The sequence below is a fragment of the Martes martes genome (assembly GCF_963455335.1).
Source record: "Martes martes genome assembly, chromosome: 4".
Classification (NCBI taxonomy): domain Eukaryota; kingdom Metazoa; phylum Chordata; class Mammalia; order Carnivora; family Mustelidae; genus Martes; species Martes martes.
The window spans coordinates 172,955,259-172,982,051 of NC_137891.1; the positions used below are offsets into that span (position 1 = coordinate 172,955,259).

Here is a 26,793-nt window from a genome sequence, read left to right on the forward strand (position 1 = left end):
AGGGACTTGAGGGAGCAGGCATGCAGTAGACTGCATGACATCTAACCCTTGAAAAGGAAGTCAGTACTGTAGCCTTATGCAGTACTTCCGTTTCCATTCTGGACCAGTTGACATTCTCTAGTTATTTTGGTTCCCATGACCATGCCATTATTGAAGTCAAATTCCCTGTGAAGATTGTGTAACATAATCCACATATGGTTAATGACGGTTCCTTTGACATTCAGGTGAGTGTGGCTGAGACAGCTTGTCTGATTGAGTAGCTGTACCCTAGTGAGCAAGGTGTGCATTGAAGAGGTCTATTGCTTTCAGAGTTGAGTCATTCTCAAACAAGTGATTTGGGTGGCCATTAGGCATGGACACAAATGTCACATTCTTTGTTAGGCAGAGTCGTGGACCAGTCTGTATACTGTAATACCACCACCAGTAGTTGCACCTTTGTGGGTTATTGGGAAAGATGTTGGCAGATACACATCTGGATCTATGCGAGGCTCACTTGCTTTCCTGGCTTCTTCAAAGCTAAATGACAGTGCAGAATCCCTAACACCTCTCTATGGTGGCTGCAGTGGGGACAGGGGAGCAGCTTCCATGGTGATGTTAAGATAACATCCTCATGCGTAAGTCTTCATGGCAGGAAACATGTGTTAAGCTTGATATAACAAGTGGGTGCCTCTTAAATAGCGCTGTAAATCTGATATTCCCATGCCAGAGCTACCAACCCGAGACACGGTTATCAGGAGGAGCGGTAGGAATAACAGCCTGGGGCGCCTGGGTGGTTCAGTTGGTTAAGCAGCTGCCTTCAGCTCAGGTCATGATCCCAGGGCCCTGGGATGGAAACCCACACTGGGTTCGTTGCTCAGGAGGGAGCCTACTTCTCCCTCTGCCTGCAACTCCCCCCTCTTGTGCTTGTTCTCTATCTCTTTCTGACAAATAAATAAATAAATCTTTTAAAAAATGGAATAACAGTCTAGTTAAGGCTCGGCTCAATAACTGTAGGCAGTGGAGGAATGAGCCCACGTGGGGTGATGATTGAACCAGTGGCAGGAGTTCCTTGGGACATGCTGGAACACAGAAATGTCACATCAGACTGGAGTTTATTGATCTTTGTGTTACTTGCCTTGAATGTTGCACTGTGGCTGTAGCTAATGATTCTACAGCAGGTCTAATGATAGAGATGTCTGATGTCAACTCGTCTGTGATATTATAAGATCAATGAATATGTTTTCTATGTCAGAACCACTCAGAGCTCTTTTTCCTCTTTGTAGCTCACTCTAGATAGGCTCTTGGTTGAAAGCTCCTCTGATCCTGTCTGTTGGTCTGAGAGAGCTGAGCTTATCCCTGGGCTGCAATGTCACGTATCTTGGAGGTAACTCCTTGTCATCAGCTTGTAATCAGCTCCTCCAGCTTGTATCCTGAACATGGCTCTGTTGACCTTGAAACCATGGATTAGGAGCATTCATGGGAGCTCCACAACTGCTGACATTTTCAGAATCCAAAACCGGTTCCAAGGCATAGTTTTTAGTGGTGGAAAAACTGAATTCCATATGACTGTTCATGAATAAGCAAAAAGGGATAAAAGATTAATTTCTGGTATTTCTACACTGTAAGGACCTATTTTATATTTTAATATTTTAGCCAGAGGCTTCCATTGAGGTTAAACAATAACCTTGTTGTTTAACCCTTAAACTGTCCCTGCTCCCCTTCCCCCAGGGGACTTACTTAAAAACAAGTCCCCGAAACCAGCCTCAGGTAACAAAGCTCAAATACAAGGGTGGGTCAGGCCAGGTGGAGACATCCGATCAGTGGGGGGATGCATACTGTCTCCCTAGTTACGAAGGAGTATTGGCCCCACCCTTTGGGCACCTTTTGGGCGCCAATTCTGACCACGGTGATAGGCTGGTTCAAATGTCTACTAGGGTAAATTGTAATTCAATTGGTCACCTGGCATGACTGTGCAGCTCTCTCTGTGCTTTACAGTTTCATTGGCCATTGTGCGTGGCCAGGCCCAACTGCCTGGCCTTTGCCCTTAAAAGCTAGTCTGTGAAACAGAGAAGGGTCATCCTCTCTGTAAGGGGCGGCCCCGACCGGTCTGTTTGATGGTCGGTCTGATTCTTGATGCTTGGCGCGAAATAAAGCTTTGCTGGACCTTCACTTTGTATCAGTCTTGCTCCTTTAATCACGGACCCATTATTGGGGCACAACAACACTCTGAAATATTATACAGCTGATAAATAGACATAAATTAGATCTATATGATCAAAGAATATTGGCTATAAAAGCAAGTTTTAAATCAATTTTTTATGAAAAATCATAAAACCCCACGTTTGTATTATATTTGAAAGAGCTTGGAGAAAGATGACAGAACACTTGCTAAACTGTTAAAATTGGTTACTTCTAATTTATGGGGAAAATAATGCGGACCTCTTTTAGAGGATTTCATACTTCCAAGGAATGGGTGTTTAGCTTTTCCTTTGTATATCTTTGGATTTCCTCACTTGTTACAAAAGTAGCTGTCATTAAAATTAATGAAATATTTTAATTTTGGTAGGGGAAAGGGCCACTACATTTTTCTTAACTTTCCCAACAGCATCTAATACAACAAACATTCTGTAAATATTTGTGGAAGAAGACAGGAGGAGAAGAAAAACAGGCTTAAATATTTGGTAGAAATAAAAAGATAGCCATTAAACTACTAATGGCATGATGAAGCATTGCAGAACCTCTAAATGGGCCGTGAGAGTGGAAAAAAGAGAGACTTGGTCAGGCTGGCAAAACAAAATAGGAAAAAGTGAAAAAAGCAAAGTAAAAGAAATAAGATACTATACTAATGAAAGTGATAAGATCAACATCGCAGTTACTCCAGTAAATGTAAATGGATTGAATTTACCTATCAAGTGAAAGAATCTTTCACATTGTTTACAGTCAAGGTGTCAGCAGGGCTGTGTTCCTTTTGGAGACTAGGGGAGAATCTCTAACACCTTTCTCCTTCAGGTGGTGACAGTATTGAATTCCGTGAGATTACAGGATTGAGATCTCTGTTATCTTGGTGACTATCAGCAAGCAGCAGATGTTAGCTCCTAGAGGCCTTTTCAGGTTTTGAATCTCTCCAGGGAATGGATTGCACCTAGCTCCCCTGCCCCCATAATTCCTGGTAATCTCATCACAAGGTCCTTAATTTTTTTTAAATATTTTTTATAAAGGTTTTTTAAAAAATTTCTTTATTTGACAGACATAGATCACAAGTAGGCAGAGAGGCAGGCAGAGAGAGAGAGGGGAGGAAGCAGGCTCCCGGCTGAGCCAAGAGCCCGATGCGGGGCTCGATCCCAGGACCCTGGGATCATGACCTGAGCCGAAGACAGAGGCTTTAACCCACTGAGCCACCCAGGCGCTCCAACAAGGTCCTTAATTTTAATCACATCTGCAAAATTCCTTTTTCAAGTGATGAGTGAGCAAAAGGCTAGCTGAGGACAGAGCCTTAGCAGGCACCCTACTCCACCCCCACCCCATATGACACGTGTGACATTCCTCAGGCACTCCTGGCTGCCCTAAAGGAAGAACAGATGGTTAACTGACAGAGGTCACAGTCCTGCAGGACAGGAGTCTCCCTCAGTGTACAAATGTGCCAGTGATTTACACGGAAGAAGCTTTCTTATCAATAGCCTAACTTCCAGAGACCCGTAACTCAGTTCCTGAAGCCCTAATATCACACTCCCCTCCATAAAATTGAGGGAGGCTGAGGCAGAGGGAAATGTAAATAAAACTGAATTTCTTTTGAAGTTCACTGAAAAGGACATGAGTCATAGGAGGAATGTAACATTCCTCCGGGAAACTCCCAATTGTCTTCATGTTAGTACCTCATTAGAAGGGAAAAATAGCCTTGGCTTGACAATAACCAGGCCTCCAGTATCCTGAGAGTCTTCATTAGCATATGACCTTCCGGACACCCCTTTGTCCTCAACTGCCACCCCTAACTCCTGAGTATAAACTCAGCCACCCCTCACAACCCCAGGGCAGCAGCTCTTTCTGCCCACAGGTCCTGTTTCCATGCTTTAATAAACCACCATTTCGCACCAAAGACATGGCAAGAATTCTTCCTTGATCTCTTGGCTCCGGACTTCACTCCCACCGAACCTCACCTATTTCCCAAAATTTCATCAGTAAAGTAATGAGGAGGGAGCAGGAGACTGGCTGAGGACAAAGCAAAAGCTGGCACCTTGCACCTGCTCTCCACGCACTCCCCTCGGTAATATGTGTGACATTCCTCAGGCACTCCTGACTGCCATAAACGAGAAACAAATAGTTAACTTGCAGAGATCACAATCCTGCACAACAGGAGTCTCCCTTGGTTTACAAAGGTCCTAGAGATTTACAACAAAGAAGCTATCTTAACAATAGCACAATTTCCAGAGGCAAATAACTCAGTTCCTCAAGCCCTAAATAAAGTTAAATTTCTTCTAAAACAAGGACACTTGATAGGAGAGATGTGAAACTTTATCTCTAGATCTCCAAGATAGTTTCGAGAATCATTCCCAAGCATATGGCCCACTGATATACATCTAAAGGGTCTCACAAGAAGATTTTTACTACTAGTAATAAATAACCTTTCTCCCAACAATAGCTAGCCCCTCAAGGTCCTGGAGACCTTGCTTCCAAAATTCCTTAGAGACTAACATCATCCCCTTTGTCCTCACCTACCCAACTCCTGTGTATATAATCAGCCACTCCTCAGGATTACGGGGCAGCAGCTCTTCCTGCCCACTGGTCCTGTCCCCATGCTTTAATAAACCACCATTTTGCACCAAAGATGTCTCAAGAATTCTTTCTTGGTCATCAGCTCCGGACCTCACCCCACCGAACCTCACCTAGGTTCTAGAACTTCATTAGTAACATTCCCAGGTTCTGGGAATTAGGGTGTGGACTTCTTTGGGGGCCATTAACCTGCCTAACCCCAGTGAAGGCCCTAAACAATTTTAAATAAATGTAGAAAAGCATCACATTCTTGGATGGGAAAATGTGCTATTGTAAAGATGTCATTTCTGCCTGAAATAGCCTACAAATTCTGCAAGGTGCTTTAACGGTAACTGAAAATGGATTTTGAATCAAGAGAGGGGATAGATGCTCAGAGAAGACTCTTTTGCTTAGAAAAAAAGAAACACATTTCTTCCAGACTTTAACTCAGGTAGACTTACACATATTCTAGATACAAATGATTGGGTTTTGGAATATAGGTGAGGTTCAGTGGGGTGGGGTCCAGAGCTGATGACCAAGAAAGAATTCTTGAGTCATCTTTGGTGCAAAATGGCAGTTTAGTAAAGCAAGGGGACAGGACCCGTGGGCAGAAAGAGCTGCTGCCCCAGGGTTGTGAGCAGTAGCTGATTATATACTCTGGGGTTGTGATGAGGGAACAGAAGGCTGGCTGAGGACAAAGCAAAAGCTGACACCCTGCAACTTCCCCTACCCCCACTCCTGGTGAGGCATATGTGACATTCTTTAGGAACCTCCCAACTATCTTAATACCTTGCTAAGAAGGGAAAAGCAACCTTGACAATGGCAAGGCCTCTGGTATCCGGTATCCTGCAGGTCTTCTTTAGCAACCTCCCTTTTTCCTTACTTCCCCCAACCCCATCGTTCAGAACCTGCCACCCCTCACCCCAGGGCAGCAGCTCCTTCTGCCCACGGGTCCTGTCCCCATGCTTTATTAAACCCCCATTTTGCACCAAAGATGTCTCAAGAATTCTTTCATGGGCTCCGGACTCCACCCCACTGAACCTCACTTACATTCTAAAACTTCATCAGTTGGGGGAGGTAAGGAAAAGGGAAGTTTCGAAAGGACTTTCTTACAACAAGGAAGACTTACAGGATGCCTGAGGCCTTGCCGTTGTTAAGGTTGTTTTCCCCTCTAGCAAGCCATTAACATTAAGATAGTTAGGAGCTGCCCCGAGGAACATTACTCTCTGCTTCTCTGCCCGCTTCAAGTATCTGTCAATGGGCAGCAGGTCGTTAAGGACATTTAATTGTATCTACATTACCTTCTGGAAGCTAGGTTATTGAAAGAAATGCTTTGTTCTTGCAGATTCCTAATACATTTGTAAACTGAGGAAGACTTATGCCTTACAGGATTATGATCCCTACAACTATTTGTTTTTCCTCTCCTTAGCTTTAGGGCAACTAGAAATGCCTGAGAATGTCACTTATATCCCTTGGCTGGGGGTGGGTGTCAGCTTCAGATTTGTCCTCAGCTTGTCTTCTGTTCCCTCTTTACAAACATACCAATATCATGCACACGGGCAAGGTAACATATCCCATTGTTTCCAATATCCTCCTGTTAACATCCAGGATTTTTCTACTCACCTTATTTTAGGCACTCATTTAACTGGTATTTTGAACCAGTCAGAGACTCCTACCATCCTTTCTTTTTTAATAACCCAAAGCTCCACACTCCATCATCCTATTTTCCCAACACATCCTTTTTACACTTGTCAAATCTGAAGCTCTTATTTTTCTGTGACTCATATACCTTTATGAGAAGTTTCAGGAAAAGTTCCTGGCAGTTGGGCATTGTGTCTTCTCAGTATACTTGTGATACCTCTTAGAAAAATGTTTCTAAAGAAACAGTTCTTGCCCTATGAACGATTTCCATCACGATACTTCCCTAGAGATGTGGATAATTGTGGACAGTAACCAAGGCAGGTTACATGGGTGGGTGCAGATTCTGTGATAAGGTTTTTATCCCCTCCATTTCTTTGCTTATTTGGGGATGTGGGCTGAAGATAAGAGAAAAAATTTGTATCTCCCTGGAAAGAGAGCAACTTTAGTAAAACTGCCACTCTTGACTCGCAAAGAAGCTCTAACAATGACTCTATTTGCAGATGTGATTAGTTCATTCAATGAAAAGTTATTTCAGGGCAAATGTTATGCTTTATTAAGCATAAGTATGTTTGGAATGTATCCAATTTACAAATCCATAGAAATAAAACAATCACCATTGTTTAATCCCCAACACCAAGCACAAAGTCTTCGGAACTGACTTTTCAGCCGTCATTCTGACGCCCGGTATAGGTCAACTGTGGGTGTCTCGAATTCTGTCTCCAACTTTCTTGATCTCTACTTGGCAAAACATGGGCGTAAGCGACCTTTTCTAAGTTGATACTGCATTGACGGAGATCCTGGGACGTCCGCAGCCCGGCACCGGTCAGGAAGAAGTGGCCGTGAAGAGTCCAGGGAGGGTCAGTCCGAGCCTGCAACTTCCTGCGGAGGGGAGGCAACGGCCAGATCTGTACTGACCCAGCAGAGAGAGCGTCGCCAGCCTGGGACTGGGGCCGCAAGACACATCCGCACTCTGCCGGGTTCAGCAAAGAAAACAGGCCCACGGGTACCCGGATGCAGCACCTCCGCGCCCCGCCCCCCCCTCCCCTAGGACTAGGACGAGGACGAGGACCGCCTACGCTTCCAGGACTTTGCGCACTGCGGGCGGGACCGGGCGGGACAGGGCGGGGCGCGCGGAGAGAGGAGAAAGGGCGGTGATTGGGCAAAAGGGGAGCCACGCCCACCATGCCAACGTTTCTGCGCTTGCTCTGCGCCTCGGCTTCTGGTATTTTCGACGCGTTTGCGTACGCCCGCCCAGTTCGCGTCTGGAGGTCGGAGAGGGAGGTCGAGAGCCTGCTTTCCTCAAGAGCAGCTTCGAAAAGCCTCTCTCCGTCCTCAACTTCGAAAGGAGGGCGTCTTTTGGTCCTTTACTTTCACTTTTGGTGTGGCGTCGGCGGTCTGTGGTGGTAAGTTTTCCAGTGACGCGGGGTCGGTCCCAGGTACGTGGGGCGGGGGTGACGCGCAAAGGGGCCGCTGGTAGGGCGTGCAGGCTGGCCTTTGTGGTCGTCACGGCCTGGAGTCGGAGCGGCTCTGTTAGTTTCTTGGCTTGGGATCGGCCTGCGCGACTCACTTCCGGCCCCCCCACCCGCCCCGTGTATTTCAGGCGCCGAGTTTCCGGGCAGGGATTCTCTGAGACGGAGGGAAGCTTGCAGTCTCTGGCCGAGATGTCCCAGTACGTGAATGACCTGTGGCCGGGCTCGCCGCAGCACAAGGAGTCCCCCTCGATGTCTCGGTTGGGCCGGTCCAGCCGCCTGTCCTCGGCATCCAGGAGCCGCTCGTCTTCCGGGAGCTCTCGGTCCCGCTCCAGCGGCTCGAGCCGGGCGTCGTCGCGGAGTCGGAGCCGGTCCCGGAGTCGGAGCAGGTCCAGGTCCTGGTCCAGGAGGCGCCACCAGAGGAAGTACAGGCGCTACTCGCGCTCCTACTCGCGCAGCCGGTCACGCTCTCGCGGCCGTCGGTACCGGGACAGGCGCTACGGCGCGTCCAGGAGATACGGCCGGTCGCCGTCGCGGCCCCGCTCCCGCAGCCGGTCCCGCTCGCGGGGACGCTCGTATTACCGACGGGCCTACGCGCTGCCGCGGGGGCGGCGATACTATGGCTTCGGCCGCCCCTTGTACCCGGAGGAACGCGGAAATTGGAGGGGCAGGTCCCGGACCCGGTCGCGGAGCCCCACCCCTTTTCGCTTAAGTGAGAAAGGTGAGTCCCGTCCTGCGAAGCTCTTCTTTGCACCCTCGTACGTGGCTGGCTGGCGACTGCACGACTACGCTGGGGGACCAAAGTAGCCGGGGGACCAAAGTAGACGTGTAGTGCGGATATTTCCATTGCTTTTGGCGCCTGTAATCTTAGTAGTTTCGTTGGGAGCACATAGGGAAGGGACACATTAGGAGGTTAAGAGCAGTTAAAAGCGCTCTGTTTGGTACCCCGTTTTTAAAGTGGACGTTCTTTTCCCGGGGGATTAGAAGTCGACTGTGGAATTAAACAGCTCGAGGTGGAGGAACTCCTTTTTCCCAGTGGCTGGACCGCCCTTCTCAGTGGAGCTTTTCTAGGTATTGCTAGTGACTCAGTTTGTCTTAAGCTTTTGTTATCTGTTGAGCGGGAAGAAGAGTATCAGAACCTTTTTTGTCAATACCGTGTTAGTGGAACAACTGGATTTTGTTCCAGTGTTTATTTTTAAAAGATTTTACTTATTTGGTAGAGCACGTTGTGGGGTGGGGGGCGGGTGACGGGCAGAAGCAGCAGCAGACTCCCCGCTGAACAGGGAGCCCTATGGGAGGCTTGATATGGGACTCTCAGGATCATGACCAGAAAAAGGGAGATGCTTAACTGAGCCATCCAGGTGCCGTAGTTCTAGTATTTTAATACAGATGATTTGTTTTGATGGTGGGTAAGATCACAGAACAGAAAAAAAATACCTAGACTAAAACTTCTAGGAATCTGGGCACCTGCGTGGCTCAGTGGGTTGAGCCTCTGCTTTCGGCTCAGGTCATGATCTCAGGGTCCTGGGATCGAGCCCCACATCAGGCTCTCCACTTGGCGGGAGCCTGCTTCCCCCCTTCTCTCTGCCTGCCTCTCTGCCTACTTGTGTTGTCTTTCTCTGTCAAATAAATAAAATATTAAAAACTTCTAGGAATCTGAAAGCGGATTTAGGAATGTATCTGTACTGGTTCATTGGTTGTGATTGTGCCATATATAAAATCTTAAAAAAGAACTTGATATGTTTAGAGAAACACATTTGAAGGGAAAGAAAACAATTGGGAAATTCAGGCCTTTGGTAAAGAAAATTGAAAACCAGTTGAGATTATTTAGGGATGCTTGCTTGCTTTTGTCAGCTAAAAATGGGCATTCTTTGGGGAAGTGATTTACAGGAGTAATGATTGTCTTCTTATTTTTGTAGATCGAATGGAGCTGTTAGAAATAGCAAAAGCCAATGCAGCAAAAGCTTTAGGAACCGCTAACTTTGACTTGCCAGCTAGTCTCAGAAAAGTTCTTGCACCTAAGGAGACGAACTGTGGAGCAGCTGTACCAAACAGTGATGCAAAGTTTGAGGTAAGTATTCTAGGTTTATCCAAAGTCTTCAGAAAGCTGCTATTGGGAAAATGTAATTAGCCACTTTTTTATTTATCTTAGAGTGCTTCTTGAAAAGCCTAGATATAATTTGTTAAGATCAAAGTAGTAGCTCCGGAAAGGGTCTTTCCCCCATGAAAATGGGAAATTAGTGATCTTTATTTTCATATGACACAATACTAATTAGTTTCATAGTTTTAGGTAGTATTTGGCAATTCTGTGTAGCTGTTGAATTTTTCTAACTAGCCTTTACAGAGTATTTTATCTGTAGCTTTCATTTGCAGCATTATGTTCCCACAAATTCTGTATTCAACATACAGTATAGTTTATCTGCTTTATTTCTGTCTTATAGAAATCATGAATGTGGTCTCCAGACATTGATGAAGAAAATCTGTTGGTAATTGATAAATGGGCAAAAGCATCAGAGGTTTAACTAATTTGAAGTTTACGTTCACACGCTGAAAGTTTAGTTTTTTGTTGGTAGATCCATGTGCATGCTAGATTTCGGGATAGGTACTATTTTAATAAGATACTAAAGACAATTTTTTAAAAAAACCATTTGTAATGTGGGGCATCTGTGATACAGATGTCCCTTTCATAATATATGCAATATATTCCAGATGTTTTGAAAGATTACAGAAGAAGAGGCCTGCTTCACTTGCAGATAAGTTTATTATAATTCTCCAGAAATGTGCAGGATGTGCATTGGTAAATTGCACTGTGTGGTCTTAATTACATGAAATAGAAAGTATAAAATTCATAGCCTTCAAGGTTTAAGGTAGTTACAAGTTTGATAGAATTAGTTAAGATAGGAAAGACGTTCTCTAGATGAATCTACCATTCAAACCCAGATGTGGGTTTGCTTAAGTATTTAGTAATAAATAAGGTCTTAGCCCAGCTGCTTTTTCAGATGAGGTTTCCAGCTGGCAAATGCCTTAGTTCTTTGGAACTAAGTATTTTCTGGTATGACTTTACTTTCAGAGTTAACTGGATTTGCATCAGGGGAATATAATACTGTTTTATTGGGGAAGAGTGCCTTAAGCTGATTATTGAATCAGTTTTGTTTTTAAAGTATTTTTTCTCTTACTTGTTTAGCTGTCGGGAAAACTAGAAGATGGAATTAAAAATCGCAGTGAAAAGCCTTCCCAGCAAAAAAGCATAGCTTTTAGCTCTAATGTAAGTATATCTGGGCATTGACTACTCAAAAATTGGACTTAAGGGACATAATTCTATTATGTGGGCTTTTATTTTTGTTGGAATACTCATTGTTTTTGTGGTGCTAATTCGGGGTCTACTAAGCCACTTTAGATAGAATAGACCTTTCATAATTTTTTTTTACCATTCTTAGAAGTGACCAGTATATTGGTTTTTTCTATTATATATGATATATTTTTGATACCAGAATTTACTTTTCCGTATTTCTTCTATACTTGCTGAACTATTTTAAAACTACATTTCAGAAAACGCTGTAATCAAATATTTTAAAATCAGCTAAGTGCTTAAACAAAACTGAAAACTCTGTCAGTGCATTATTTCGAATATACTTTGCATTATAGATCTTGATTTTTCCTAGTAGTTTTTAAAGTAGGCTTAACATTTGGGATCATGTGGGGTCCATTCTTTTCATTTGGTTGGTGTCTCAAGTTTTAGTTTTTAATGGGATTGCTTAGTGTATTTTGTGAACAAGTATTTTGAATACAATGCATGTGTTTGTATAGCTGACTTAAGAATTTCTTCTGTTACAGAATTCTGTAGCAAAGCCAATGCTTCAGAAATCCGCTAAAGCTACTGCTGAAGAGACCTCTTTGGGATCCCCCAAAATAAATAAGAAGAAAAGTCCATATGGACTGTGGTTACCTGTCTAAAAAAAGAAAACTAATGTATAAGGTTGGCTAAAATGCACTTTATTGCAAGTGTGTGTTCTAGCATTATTCCATCTCTGGGAGTCATTTAGTGGTAATTGTTGGAATTACAATGACACAGAAATATATAAATCCTTAATATTTAAATATTAACATTTTAGATTTCTCTTATAGATAAGAGATAACACACACGGACCAGAGGATTCATACAGGTGGGAGTCTTGTACATATACTTGTAAATGTTTTGTATAATACCAGTTATGTAAGAGCAAAATTTGTAAGAACAGTAATTGATATGTTTATATTTGCTAATAAATTTTTTATTTTTTAAATTAGTGTGACTTCATTATATATGTATATATTACATTATGAGTCTTTATTTAAAGAAGCATGAAGTGTTTCTTGTTTAAAACTTTGCTAATCCCAAATCCACATCCATGGAGTGATGGCAATAGGGTTCACCAATCTTCTGGGGTCTGAGAAATGCTAAATCTCAAAGTCTCCACCCCAGAGCCGAATCTTAATATCCCCAGTTATGTGGGTCTTCATTTAAATTTCAGAAGTTATGCCTAAAGTTTATGGAATTGTGGCATAGTGTTGTCCTGGACGACTGAAACTACTAGCTTTGGGGTAGGAAACTCAGCCAAAGAGGTAGAAATGGAATGCCTCCTTGAGTTCTAAAATTGGTGATGTTTAGCTGCATTTCTTTATTATGCTTTTTTTAAAAAATTTGAAGTATGTTTTTCTATTTTGCCATCAATTTGGGTAGTCTCTTAAATTTAGGAAATAATGAAATAGATTTCTAATAGGGATGATATGGTAGAGAACAGGATAAGCAGAATTTTTAGAGACAAAACAACTCAAGGAAAGAAAAATAATTTGAATAAATGAGCAGGTAGAGGTCATGAATTCTTAAAATAGAAGGGACAGTAACAAAGGTTCTCAAGTGGGACTTAATTTGCTGTTAACTAAAGCTGTACTAGCTAATATTTTACCTGTACTTTCCAATAACCTAGCCACTGTGATTACATTCAGTTTCTCAGTCATACTTCTGAGTTGTTAAGGCTAGTGGCTGTGTTATTGGAAAGTATAGATAATAGAATATTTCTGTCCTGAAACATTGTATGTGAGAGAGCTGCTCTAATAAAATTTGACCTTATGAAAAACTTAAAAGGACAATGAACAGGAAATTCCTGTAAGGTTTGCTGCTCTGGGTGAACATGTCCATTTTACATCTAGGTTAACAGTAGTTAACCAGGAGGGGGACATGCTCCTAAGGGAGTATGAAAGTTTATGCATTCGGTTCATTTTTATTCTAACGAGACCTGAGAACATTGGCAGGCTGGCGTGATTGCAGCCAAATCCAGTAAAAGGTGAGGATTTGAGTTGTAACTGAAAATGAGGCTAATATGAACACCTTGTTAGTATCTTTAGTATTCTCAGCAAAGTTGCAGAGGATTTCCTTGTGAGGGAGACTTCGGAAAAGAATGAAGTGATAATCTTTTTCACCTTCATTTTTTTTTTTTAAGGTTTTATTTATTTGACAACACAAGCAGGCAAAGAGGTAGGCCAAGAGAGAGGAAGGGAAGCAGACTCCCTGCTGAGCAGAGAGCCTGATTGGGGGCTCGATTCCAGGACCCTGGGATCATGACCTGAACCAAAGGCAGAGGCTTTAACCCACTGAGCCACCCAGGCGCCCCTTTCACCTTCATTTTGCTAGTAATAGCATTTTCTCTGATTATGACCTGTATTCGAATATTAGCCCTTATTAACAGCTAAGTTACTGGACAAGTCCTCTAACTCTAACCCAACTCCATCATATACGAAGGGTCTGGCTTATTACCGTTTCTGATACTTTGCAGTGATTTTTCTCTTCATTCTTCACCATTAGCTTCTCCTACAGTTTATTAGCACACTTGAGGCTTCACTATTTCATTTCTTAGTCTGTTGGATCATTTTATCTAGTGTCCTGAAAAGAGTATGGTTTATACATACATATTTTTTACCCCCATAATTGTCCCATCAAGTACTAACAGCGTCCTTGTTTAAGTTCACTTTGTCTTTACGCCGGGTCTGTGGTAGTCAGTCTGTCCTGGGCTTTGTAACATAGAAGATAAATGTACTGCGTGTGTATACCCAGACTGGCTGTCATTATGTAAGTGGGATACAGTTGCCCAGGTGTGATACCGTGATGCTGTGTAAGTTGTGGACAGTATAGCAAGGTGGTGCTGAAGGTGAGAAAGTGTACCAAAAGACGATCTCAGTGCTGTCTGGTGAAAATGAGGGAACCACAGTGAAAAAGGTAAAAGAATTAAAAAGTTTTTTACTCTAGTATATCTAAAGTGTCATCTCAATATTAAAAGAATTAGTGGCATTTTAACCTTTTTTGTACTAGGTATTGTGATAAGCGTATATCTTAACACTTAAAGCACCTGTTTGTCCTAGCCACTTTCCAAGTCATATGGTGGCCACCATTTTGGAAAGCACATCTACATTGGTTCAGGTGTTAAACCCTTTGCTTTTTTTTTTTTTTAAAGATTTTTTTATTTATTTGTCAGAGAGAGTGAGCACAGGCAGACAGAGAGGCAGGCAGAGGCAGAGGGAGAAGCAGGTTCCCCGCTGAGCAAGGAGCCCAATGTGGGACTCGATCCCAGGACTCTGGGATCATGACCTGAGCCGAAGGCAGCTGCCCAACCAACTGAGCCACCCAGGTGTCCCCCTTTGCTTTTTTTTTAAAGTGTGAACTAGAGGAACCATATTTAGCTTGCATGCTGTCCTTTGATTTTCTTTGCTGAAAACCTCTATTACGATTATCTAGTAAAATAAAACTTGGTCTTAATGAGTGCTTTCTACTCTCTAGAGAGTCCTTCAAAATTTTCTTTGACTCAGGGACTTATATGCATTTATTTCCTTTGACCTCCACTTTCTACACTGGCTCTTTGTCCTTTGCCCACTGTTAGGATTGTATCCTTGGCCTGCTGCTCTCTACAAGCTCTCTGGCAGTTTCCCCCACGCTGCCTTTAACTGCTACCATCTACTAATTGGGAATAAGTTTCCTGAGTTTTTTTCCAGTGCCTACTCCCCAGCTCTTCAAAACGAACCTTTCCTATACTGAGCTTATTAAAATATTGCCTATTTGACCATCCACTTAGTCAACTTCAGAGTAATTCTCAAATCAGACTGACAGTTGAAGCAGCAGTGGCTTTTGGGGAGTGTTTTTCTCTTCTGGAGAAATCTGTTTATTTTTTAAACAATTTTATTGACTTGAGAGAGCACGAGCCAGGCGTTAGGGGTAGAGGCAGAGGGAAAAGCAGAGTCTCCCCACTGGGAGCCTGATGCAGGGCTCAATCCCAGGACCCCAAAATGATAACCTGAGCCAAAGGCAGACCTTTAACCAACTGAGCCAGCCAGGTATGCCTATTTTTCCTTTAAATCCAGATTATTAGGATCTCTATGGAACCTATCCTTACTAAACTTACCCTTCTCTTTTTCCATTAGTGTACACTGGTATTACATGTTTTCTTGGGAAATATTGGAGAGCCAAGTAATTAACAGATTATTAGTTTGTTTCTTTATTTTCAGAAGACAGCAGCAAAGGTGTGTATTTGTCCTGATTTTTTCCTTAAGATTTTTAAAAATTTATTTGACAAATCACAAGTAGGCAGAGAGAGAGGAGGAAGCAGGCTCCCCGCTGAGCAGAGAGCCCAACATGGGGCTCTGTCCCAGGACCCTGGGATCACAACCCGAGCTGAAGGCAGAGGCTTTAACCCACTGTGCCACCCAGGCGCCCCTGAATTTTTTTTTTTTTTAACATTTATTTTGGAGACAGCACTAGCAGAAAGGGCTGAAGGGAAGGGAGAGAATCTTAAGCAGGGAGGCTGATGGGACTCAATCCCAGGACCCTGAGATAACCTGAGCTGAAACCAAGAGCCGAACACTTAACCAACTGGGCCACTCAGGCGCTCTGTCTTCAATTATTTTTTAAGGTTTTTGTCAGAGCACAAGCAGGGGGCAATAGGCAGAGAGAGAAGCAGGCTCTTCACTGAGCAACGAGCCAGACATGGGCTCCCAGGAGCCTAGGATCATGACCTGAGCCCAAGGCAGGTGCTTAACCGACTGAGCCACCCTGGTGTCCCTTGAATTATTATTATTATTTTTTTCTTTGAATTATTTTTAAGGGAGTTACACATTTGTTCTTTTTAAAGATTTTGTCAGTGAGAGTGTGTGCAAGCAAGGGGAGAGGCAGGCTTCCACTGAGCAAGGAGCCTGATGCTGGGCTCAATCCCAGGACCCTGGGATCATGACCTGAGGTGAAGGCAGCTGCTTAACAGACTGGGCCCCCTGGGGGGCCTGCCCTTGAATTATTTTTAAAAGGAAGTCAAACTAAAATTACTGCTTCTGTTTCCATTCCACAGAGGCAATCATACATAGTATGAAGTACATGCTGGATTTTTTTTAATGCCTTACACAAGCTGCGTATGAGCATCTTTTCATGTTAGTATGTATAGATCTACCTCATTCTGCATGTGAATGTACAACATTAAAAGTTTCCTTATTCATAGTACATTGAATCATTAATAGCACATTACCATCTTAATCAGTCCATCATTGACTAAATCAGGGCTACTGGTGTGCCCAACTTAATGGATACCAGTCCTACTCTTTTCATATAAAATGGCACAAATAACCTTTACTTTTATGGGATACTCCTGACTTTCAGGTTTTTGCCCTATATTTCCCATAATTACTACTAAAACTACATGCCCTCATTTTTCAGTTACAGTTGAAAGGTTAAAATTTCAATTAGGTTTTTTAAAAAAAAGTTTGTATTATCTAATTTTTAATAATACTTTGACCAAATGTTTTAATTTACTTTCTTCCAACGGAAATTTGCTTTTAAAAATGGTGTATATACAAAATGTCATTAGAGGATCAGTTTTCCTACTTTTCTGTGCTTGCCCCATAAATGTACCTGGGCCTTGGGCTAGAGCATGGGATAGGCTAGCACCTATTAATTGTGACTATTTCTGGAGAGGATGGGCCAGGGTGAATTTCAGTAGCCACTATCCCCTTTCACCACCCACCATAGCTTACAAGAAAAATAAGTCCCAGTTTAGCATTCTATCTCTGAAGCTCCCAAGTTCAACTCTAGTTCAAGGCAAACATGACAAATATAAGAATGATGACATATGTTTGTAGCTAGTAGTGTTAAGCCCAGTAGGGTACACACATGAAGTGCACACACTGAACAAAAATACATAACGTTTTGTCTCTGAAATGAGTGAATAATAAATATATAAGCATGAAAATACATAATGGAACACTTAACTTATAAAAGGAAAGGTAATAGTCCTGGTTTACTGTTAGAATTTCGCAGTCAAAAGAGTTCCCAAAGGAGATTAGACTGCTGTTCCCCTCTCTAAATTCTGTTTAATTTCAGCTGTATATTTCCCATAGAACCTTTCTGCTTTCTTGTTGAATTTGGCATTCCTTTCATTAATGTAGTCGATATCTGCATCATCATTATAAGGACGTCTCCGACTATACTTGTCTCGTTTTTCAATTCTGGAAGAAAAGAAAATTGACAATATTCAAAATTGCCTTCTTTTTTTGATCTTAATAAAACATGCCCAAATAATTAACTAAGAGTAGAATCAGTAATGGAAACAGATACACAGAATTCCAAGCTGCTTTCTTTTTTGGTCTTAAGACTGAAAGCAATATCTTTAGGAAAAAATTCTATGAAGAAATAAGTTCACTGAACTTCACTGAATTTATAAGTTAGTAGTACTGTCAGATGATCTAGTCTTAGGAACACAAGTTCATGTTGAAATACAAGGGCAGTGACATTAAATTACTTTGAGAGAATTTATATACTGCTGGTTCTGCCTAATAATTACCCTATTCAAAACACAAATGTACAAATGATAGTGATGGGACACTCTTCAAACTAGTAATTCAGGTGTTCCTTAATTTCTACCCTTTGCTACACGTGAAGACCACAAAGTTAATTTTGTCATGAGGCATTAATCAGTACTAAAACTTAAGGTTGCATGATAGTACTTACTGCTTTTCCAAGTCTATGACCATCCTATCAATTTCCTCTGTGGAGGGCACATGGGTTCCATGAAGAAGACTGTTGGATGTTGGGTAGAACTCCTCTCCACTGAGAAAGAGCGAGGTGTAAATAACACCGTGAAGATTCTATACCATCAGAACTGGACAATGTTCAATGGTCAAAAGTGGAAACATTTGGGATCATATTTGATTACAAAGAAATAGAAATCAGACCTGAAAAAAGGTACTTAAGAAATCATCTACTCTAGTGCCCACGTGAGGGACCAGCTGAGGACCAGAGGCTTATGGACTCACCCAACAAGCTGCACAGTGAGAGAGCCTGAACTGTGTGCTCTGAACAATTTAGAGCTCTCTCTGCTACACTCTCCCTATCAAAACAGTTGTGATCTAAAGCACACTACTGGTCTTAGGGAAAGAGCAAGTGCAGCTTAGCACTGCTTACTGCTCCTGAGCAAAGTAGATACCCACACAGGTAAGGGACAGAGTAGGAGTAGCTGTAACCACAATGACGATACCGCATACAGTGCTGTGTGCCAAACAGTATGTACACTGTATGAATGAATTCATTTAATATTCCCCACACCCTGTGAGGTGAGCACTGTTACTCCGTGTATACAGATGAGGAAATGGAGGGAAATTGTGTGACACATCTGGTAAGTGGTGGAGCCAGAACCCGAGGCCAGGAAGTAAAGCTCCAGAATCAGCACTCTTAAATTCAAGTCCTTCCAGGTAACATACTAAGAATATACCATTAAATCACTTACTGTTTTTCTCTCAGTCTTTCATAAGTTTCCATGTTAGGTTTGATCTGCTTGGTCAGCCGATGATACTGGCGTAACTGGGCAGCAGCATAATCTAAAAGCAGAATCCAGATTTTTCAGATGTTGGGGCATTATTAACCTATTATTAAGAGGCCCATTCAATAAAGTAAAAGCCAGTTTTACCTGAGAATCCCAGGTCAGGGTTTTTTCTCCTCTTCTTTCTCTCCCATCTTTCTGCGTCTTCTGCACTGATCTCCAGCAGCTTCACTTTCTCATAGTCCTCCCCTCTTGCTGCACATTCCTAAAAAGAGGGAAAAAAAATCATTAGTTTTATTCCCTTATATAATTCTTCAACCCCTTTAAAATCAAGAGAAGCCTAACAACTGTTATCAAAGCTGTTTAAATTGATTAGCTTGAAGAGAAAATTGTGTAATTTTCTGTGATCTGTAAGAAATAATACATCTAGGGTCACCTGGATGGCTCAGTTGGGTGTCTGGTCATGATCCAGAGCCCCGGGATCAAGCCCCACATCAGGTTCCCTGCTCATCAGGAAGTCTGTTTCTCCCTCTGCCTCCCACCCCCTTGCTTGTGCTCTCTCATTCTCTCTCAAATAAATAAAATCTAAAAAAAAAAATAAAAAAAAATCACCAGCACTTCATCTCTTATTAAAAAACAAAACCAAAAAACAAACAAACAAAAAAAAACAAAAAAAAAAAAAACCCCAAACCCCTCTGTAACACTGACATCAAAAACAGCCGTGGTGAAGGCACATACCTCAATATTATCAAAGCCATCTATGAAAAACCCACTGCAAATATCATTCTCAATGGAGAAAAACTGAAAGCTTTTCCGCTAAGGTCAGGAACACGGCAAGGATGTCTGTTATCACCACTGGTGTTCAACATAGTACTAGAAGTCCTAGCCTCAGCAATCAGACAACAAAAAGAAATTAAAGGCATCCAAATTGGCAAAGAAGAAGTCAAACTATCACTCTTTGCAGATGATATGATACTGTATGTGGAAAACCCAAAAGGCTCCACTCCAAAACTGCTAGAACTTGTACAGGAATTCAGTAAAGTGTCAGGCTATAAAGTCAATGCACAGAAATCAGTCGCATTTCTTTACACTAACAACAAGACAGAAGAAAGAGAAATTGAGGAGTCAGTCCCATTTACAATCGCACCCAAGACCATAAGATACCTAGGAATAAATCTAACCAAAGAGGCAAAGAATCTGTACTCAGAAAACTATAAAGTTCTCATGAAAGAAATTGAGGAAGACACAAAGAAATGGAAAAATATTCCATGCTCATGGATTGGAAGAACAAATATTGTGAAAATGTCTGTTCTACCTAAAGCAATCTACACATTTAATGCAATCCCTATCAAAATCCCATCCACTTTTTTTTAAAGAAATAGAACAAATAATCCTAAAATTTATATGGAACCAGAAAAGACCTCGAATAGCCAAAGGAATATTGAAAAAGAAAGCCAAAGTCGGTGGCATCACAATTCCAGACTTCAAGCTCTATTACAAAGCTGTCATCATCAAGACAGTATGGTACTGGCACAAAAACAGACATATAGATCAATGGAACAGAATAGAGAGCCCAGAAATAGACCCTCAACTCTATGGTCAACTAATCTTCGACAAAGCAGGAAAGAATATCCAATGGAAAAAAGACAGCCTCTTCAACAAATGGTGCTGGGAAAATTGGACAGCCACATGCAGAAAAATGAAATTGGACTATTTCCTTACACCACACACGAAAATAGACTCAAAATGGATGAAGGACCTCAATGTGAGAAAGGAATCCATCAAAATCCTTGAGGAGAATGCAGGCAGCAACCTCTTTGACCTCAACCGCAGCAACTTCTTCCTAGGAACATCGCCAAAGGCAACAGAAGCAAGGGCAAAAATGAACTATTGGGATTTCATCAAGATCAAAAGCTTTTGCACAGCAAAGGAAACAGTTAACAAAACCAAAAGACTACTGACAGAATGGGAGAAGATATTTGCAAACGACATATCAGATAAAGGGCTAGTATCCAAAATCTATAAAGAGCTTAGCAAACTCAACACCCAGAGAACAAATAATCCAATCAAGAAATGGGCAGAGGACATGAACAGACATTTCTGCAAAGAAGACATCCAGATGGCCAACAGACACATGAAAAAGTGCTCCACATCACTCGGCATCAGGGAAATACAAATCAAAACCACAATGAGATACCACCTCACACCAGTCAGAATGGCTAAAATCAACAAGTCAAGAAATGACAGATGCTGGCGAGGATGCGGAGAGAGGGGAACCCTCCTACACTGCTGGTGGGAATGCAAGCTGGTGCAACCACTCTGGAAAACAGTGGAGGTTCCTCAAAAAACTGAAAATAGAGCTACCCTATGACCCAGCAATTGCACTACTAGGTATATATCCTAAAGATACAAACGTGGTGCTCCGAAGGGGCACGTGCACCCGAATGTTTATAGCAGCAACGTCCACAATAGCCAAACTGTGGAAAAAACCTAGATGTCCATCAACAGATGAATGGATAAAGAAGAGGTGGTATATATACACAATGGAATACTATGCAGCCATCAAAAGAAATGAAATCTTGCCATTTGCGATGACGTGGATGGAACTAGAGGGTATTATGCTTAGCGAAATAAGTCAATCGGAGAAAAACAACTATCATATGATCTCTTTGATATGAGGAAGTGGAGATGCAATGTTGGGGGGTTGGGGGAGCTAGGAAAAGAAAAAAATGAAAAGATGGGATTGGGAGGGAGACAAACCATAAAAGACTCAATCTCAAAAAACAGACTGAGGGTTGCTGGGGGGAGGGGGTACGGGAGAGGGTGGTGGGGATATGGGCATTGGGGAGGGCATGTGCTATGATGAGTGCTGTGAAATGTGTAATTCACAGACCTGTACCCCTGGGGATAAAAATACATTATATGTTTATTAAAATTAAAACAACAACAACAAAAACAACAACAACAAAAAAACCCAGCTGTGGTGGACACATTAGGTGTCCATCAAAATCCTTTCTCCCCTCCTTCCCTAGCTCATGGCTCCCCATTTCCCAACCTCCCGTGCAGTTCAATCAGGCCACGTGACTTGGTTGCTCAGAGGGGAGCTAATACATGGGTGACTCAAGAGCTTTATAGGTTTTTTTTTTTTTTTTAAGATTTTATTTATTTGACAGAGTACAAGCAGGGAGAGCAGCAGGGAGAGGGAGAAGCAGGTCCTGCTAAGCGGAGCCAGACATGGGGCTTGTCCTCGGATCATGACCTGAGATGAAGGCAGGCGCCTAACGACTGAGCCACCCAGGCACCCCTATAGTTTCTTATTGTTGGACCCTCTGTTACTGTAGCTTAGGCTCTTACTCTGATAGCCACTGTATGTGCCAGGCACTGCTGTTAAGTGTTTTACACATTTTATTCTCAAAACTGTCTCAGATGCAGCTGAGACCAGACCCGGAATGCTCACCCACTGTGCCATATGTTGCCTGGACGAAACACAGGAGAATCCTACAATCCACAGACGGTGAGGATGGTGGACTTGTACTTACTTTTTTCTTTTCTTCTTCCTGCAGCTCCCATTCCAGACGAGCTTTTTTAGCCTCCCAGTTTGCAGGTAATTTAAGTCTTTTATCTTCCTCTACAACTTCCTGGTGGTTTAACTTTCGAGCTTCATTCTACCACCAAAACACACAAAGTTTGTCAGCACAAGTATGGAAACAAATCTAAATAGACATTACCTGTCTTCTTGTATGGCAGGGATCCAAAGCAAACTTTTGCATTTTATCCTGAATGGAGGAGAGCCACTAGAGAATTTTACATGTGTATTTGTGTTGGGGGAATTTATGGAGGGGGAGATGAGGAAGTCAACATCTATTCCTATAACTTTAAATATCCTTTTACTACTTTCAAGGAACCAGGTGGTAGGGATGCAAAGAGCTACGGTTTGGAAATAAGAAGGCCTGAGGCATATACGGACTTGACTACTCTCTGGCTGTGTGATGTAACCAAGTCTTTTAGGATTGGATTGAAACAGGGTTTCCCACAGTGTGAGTTCCACTGTAGGGAGGGACTTGAGAGGATTTTAGATGCTACTGAATGACACCAAGTCACATACTGAGAAGGTAATTCCATTTTCATGTCTCTCTCTTTTTTTTTTTTTTTAAGATTTTTATTTATTCATGGACAGAGAGAGATCACAAGTAGGCAGAGAAGCAGGCAGAGAGAGAGAAGGCGGGGGGGTGGGGTGGGGGGGGGGAAGCAGGCTCCCTGCTGAGCAGAGAGCCCTATGCGGGACTTGATCCCAGGACCCTGAGATCATGACCTGAGCTGAAGGCAGAAGCTTAACCCACTGAGCCACCCAGGCGTCCCTTTCATGTCTCTTTTATTAGCACCACACTCTAACCAGCTGAGCTAACTGGCCATCCCCCTTTCATGTCTTTTTTAATTAGAATTGGGTCCAAGACAAATGCTCATCAACTAATGGGTTTAGCGCTTCTGAAAACACCTTTCCTAACACCTCCTCTTAAAAACAAACGGGGGGGGGGGCGCCTGGGTGGCTCAGTGGGTTAAAACCTCTGCCTTCAGCTCAGGTCATGGTCCCAGGGTCCTGGGATCGAGCCCCGAATCGGGCTCTCTGCTCAGAGGGGAGCCTGCTTCCTCCTCTCTCTCTGCCTGCCTCTCTTCCTACTTGTGATCTCTCTCTCTCTCTCTGTCAAATAAATAAAATCTTTAAAAAACAAAACAAAACAAAAACAAACAAACAAATGAAAAAAACAAACAGGGTAGGAGACTCCATCAGAATGCAACCCACAAAATCCAGACTGTGGGAAGCTACAGAAAAACAGCAGTCTTTTTTTCCAACCAAATCAAACAAAATGACCTCCTCAAACAAATAAAAACCCAAAACAAATAAAACACAAAAAACTAAAAAAAAAAAAAACAAAAAAAACCCCCAGAAACAGAAAAGATGAAAAGAGAACCTATAGATTAAAGACATAAGAATGTAAAATTCCCATCTTAAATAGTAATATTACCTTTAAATAGCAATTTAAAGATAAACACTGAGCAAGTGGGCAGGTGGCCACATGTATAAGCTGCGAAGGTGATGGGAGAGAGACTCCAATCTAATGTTTATGAGGTTGAGAAAGTTTTTAGATTACAGAGTTAGTGGCAGAGTTAGGCCAAGACCAAATTTCCTGATTTCTGCCTATTTTTCCCCAATCTATGAATATTTTAATATCTCCTTTTTAAAAAAGATTTTATTTTTAAATAATCTCTACACCCAATGTGGGGCTTGATCGCAACCCTGAGATCAAGAGTTGCATGCTCCACTGACTGAGCCAGCCAGGCGCCCTTTTGATCTCTCTTTAACAATACCACCATCACACTCCCAAAATAATGAATTCTCATCCTATAATGTTCACATTTTCCTGATGGTCTCAAGGGTTCATTATTTTTACAGTTTGAATTCAGACAAGTTCCATATATTGCGACTAGTCAATACATCTCTTAAGGTTTATTTAATCTGTAGTCTCCTTCTCCATCTTTTTTACCCCCTGCTCTTTTGAGGACTGTGAAAATGATCAGGCTGACTGTCCCATTTCCCAAAGTGCTAGCTGCCTCCCTATTGTTGGGGTCCGTTATCAAAGGAACGAGACTGAGACAAAGTGAAAGTTATGGGAAGCTTTAGTCTATGCCAAGCATTAGAAGTCAGATTGACCGGCTAGGGCCACCTCTGAAGAGAGCGACCCCCTCCCGATCTCACAGGCTGGTTTTATAGGGCATAACCACAGACCCAAGATACGGTGGCTTCTATTGTTAAGGCATTTACTCCCGGAATTGATACCCGGAACCATACCAGGAACTACGGGGGCGTTTATTCCCGGAATGAAGTCCGTGGATGTAAACAATATGGCTACCTAGGCAATATGGAGTTGCTCTGGCTAAGCAGGCCCTAATAGTTAAACAGGTTTTAACATTAAATTGGCCCTAACACCTATGATGTCCTTTAACAGGCTCTGTTGACCCCTGTATTTCTTGTAAATTGGTCATTAGATCTAGTGGTTCCATCCAGTTCAGGTATTATTTAAAAAGTCTACTTATATGAAGCTAGCGTTATATACTTCTATCAGGAGACACATAATCTCTGATTTTCTCTTTTTGTGATGTTTGCAGTAACTGATCACCTAGAACCAGTGATCCATTAAAGATTACAAAAGCTTGATGTTTGAATTATATTTTCTTCACATAACATCCAGCCTACCCTTTACACAGTATTTCAAATTAAGTATGTGTGTCTGATGAGATTTTAAATTGAGTTTTTCTGGGCAAACACAGATAACTACACTCCTCACACACATCCTGTCTCCGGCTGCTTGCAGGCCTCCCACCCTAATGAGGACTCTGCCTTTGCACTTGTCCTTACTGCTTGGTTACCTCTTCCTCCAACTCCCTTTACTTGTCTGATAATATCCTACTCATCTTTCTTTTTTTTTTTTTATTTAATGCAATAGACTCTCTCTTTTTTTTTTTTTTAAGATTTTATTTATTTATTTGACAGGCAGAGATCACAAGTAGGCAGAGAGGCAGGCAGAGAAAGAGGAGGAAGCAGGCTCCCTGTTGAGCAGAGAGCCCGATGTGGGGCTCGATCCCAGGACGCTGGGATGATGACCTGAGCCAAAGGCAGAGGCTTTAACCCACCGAGCCACGCAGGCGCCCCTCCTACTCATCTTTCAAGCAGCTTAGCGGTCCCATTAGTCTTTAGTGGTCTTCTTCTTCTTTGAACTTCTGAGGCACTTTGTTCCTCCCTTTAACACACAATTACCAACTCGCGTAGTAATTACTGGTTATGGACCTGCCTCCACAACCAAGCAGGCAGGAGCCTTACCACACCTACCACTGTATCCACACTATCTGGTTGGCTGTGGCACACTAGGAGCTCGGGGATGAGGGCGGAAGAGGGAGTTTGGATGAATGAGTGAGTAGCCAACTTGCTGTGTGACAACAGACAAAACCAGTGTCTGGGTCCAGAAACGGATTAAGTGAGACATTCTAGAAGTGAGGCCTAAGCATGAGAATTTTTAAAAGTTCTCGAGTGGTTCCAGTGTGCCATGAGGGTTGAAACCACCGGGAAAGATCGTTCTTCAGCACCGCGGGTCTGTCAGGGGCGCCGGTGTCACTTGCTCGTCCCTCCACCAACACTCACGGGCCGCCTAGGTGACAGGTCTTGGATGCCTCGGGGGCTACTCACCCGCTTCAGGTGCAGCTCCCGGAACTTGCGCAGCCTCTGTTCACGCTTCTGGGCGGCCAGCTCCGCGGCCCCTGCCAGGGGCAGCTCCCCCTCCTCCGCGCTGTCCACCGGCACCGGCCGCGGAGAGGACCGGCTAGAGGCGGGGCGGCCCGGGCCAATTCCCCTCACTGGCGCAGGATCCCACGGTTCGTGCGCCTCCCTCCCCGGCATCGCCTGTAAGTGTAGGCCAAACCCCTAGCCGCACACGCCCTTATCCCCAAGCCCTGGGCAAAGCCCGCCACCCACCTCCCCTGCCTCCTCCTCAGCTGCCATCACCCGGCAGCGCTTTATCCCTCAGACTTCCGGCGGCAACAAATAACTTTTCCGACTCTCCCGCTCACTTCCGGCTGCCTGCAGCTACAGGTTTCAGAGGAAAGCCCCGCCCCTTTCTGCTTCCCCTGGAGACGAGGAACCAATCCCCGCCCGCCGCATCCCTGGGCGGCATCCGATTGGGCCAGGCTAGTGAGGGGCATTGAATAGCGACACCTGGGCGGCGCGGTAAAACCGAAGGGACCTGGCGTCTGCGCCATTGGGACGGTAAAGAGGAGGATGAGGGGGATCTTTCTCACACTTCTAAACCGCTAGTTGTGTGAGATGTGTGAGAAAGCAACCCAAAGCACAGGTTGTGCCCATCAACTAACCGACCTTGGAGTTCAGATTTCTGAATACCAAATACAAAGTAGATTCACAGTTACCATCACGTCGTCCTGTTTTAATCCTGCCTCCAGTTTATGGTCGCTCTGCTCAGCACAGCGTGAGCTCCAAGAGAGCAGCTGATGCCTTGTGGCCCCAACGATACCTGGTGCAGGGTATGAACGATACCTGGTGCAGAGTATGAACTAATTTCATACTG

At 43.2% G+C, this 26,793-nt stretch overlaps 2 protein-coding genes across 3 annotated transcripts; one reads left to right on the forward strand and one right to left on the reverse strand.

The window, feature by feature from the left end:
- The first annotated feature begins 7,054 nt into the window (after nucleotides 1-7,054).
- On the forward strand, nucleotides 7,055-12,118 carry RSRP1 (arginine and serine rich protein 1). The gene is made up of 5 exons (XM_080802342.1): nucleotides 7,055-7,769; nucleotides 7,967-8,556; nucleotides 9,755-9,906; nucleotides 11,020-11,100; nucleotides 11,670-12,118. Exons 1-5 carry the CDS (start codon nucleotides 7,549-7,551, stop codon nucleotides 11,787-11,789), a joined length of 1,164 nt encoding a protein of 387 aa, XP_080658468.1. The 5' UTR covers nucleotides 7,055-7,548; the 3' UTR covers nucleotides 11,790-12,118.
- Nucleotides 12,119-15,595: 3,477 nt separating this feature from the next.
- LOC308342110 (pre-mRNA-splicing factor SYF2-like) lies at nucleotides 15,596-26,279 on the reverse strand. 2 transcript variants are annotated; one of them, XM_080802343.1, is made up of 6 exons: nucleotides 25,902-26,279; nucleotides 22,201-22,326; nucleotides 18,809-18,926; nucleotides 18,629-18,719; nucleotides 17,854-17,952; nucleotides 15,596-17,351 (listed from the first exon to the last, which is right to left on the reverse strand). In XM_080802343.1, exons 1-6 carry the CDS (start codon nucleotides 26,109-26,111, stop codon nucleotides 17,186-17,188), a joined length of 810 nt encoding a protein of 269 aa, XP_080658469.1. In that variant the 5' UTR covers nucleotides 26,112-26,279; the 3' UTR covers nucleotides 15,596-17,185. The 2 variants fall into 2 exon arrangements, with proteins under 2 accessions (XP_080658469.1, XP_080658470.1); XM_080802344.1 differs by having other exon boundaries at nucleotides 17,854-18,004; nucleotides 25,902-26,271.
- Between the last annotated feature and the right edge of the window lie 514 nt (nucleotides 26,280-26,793).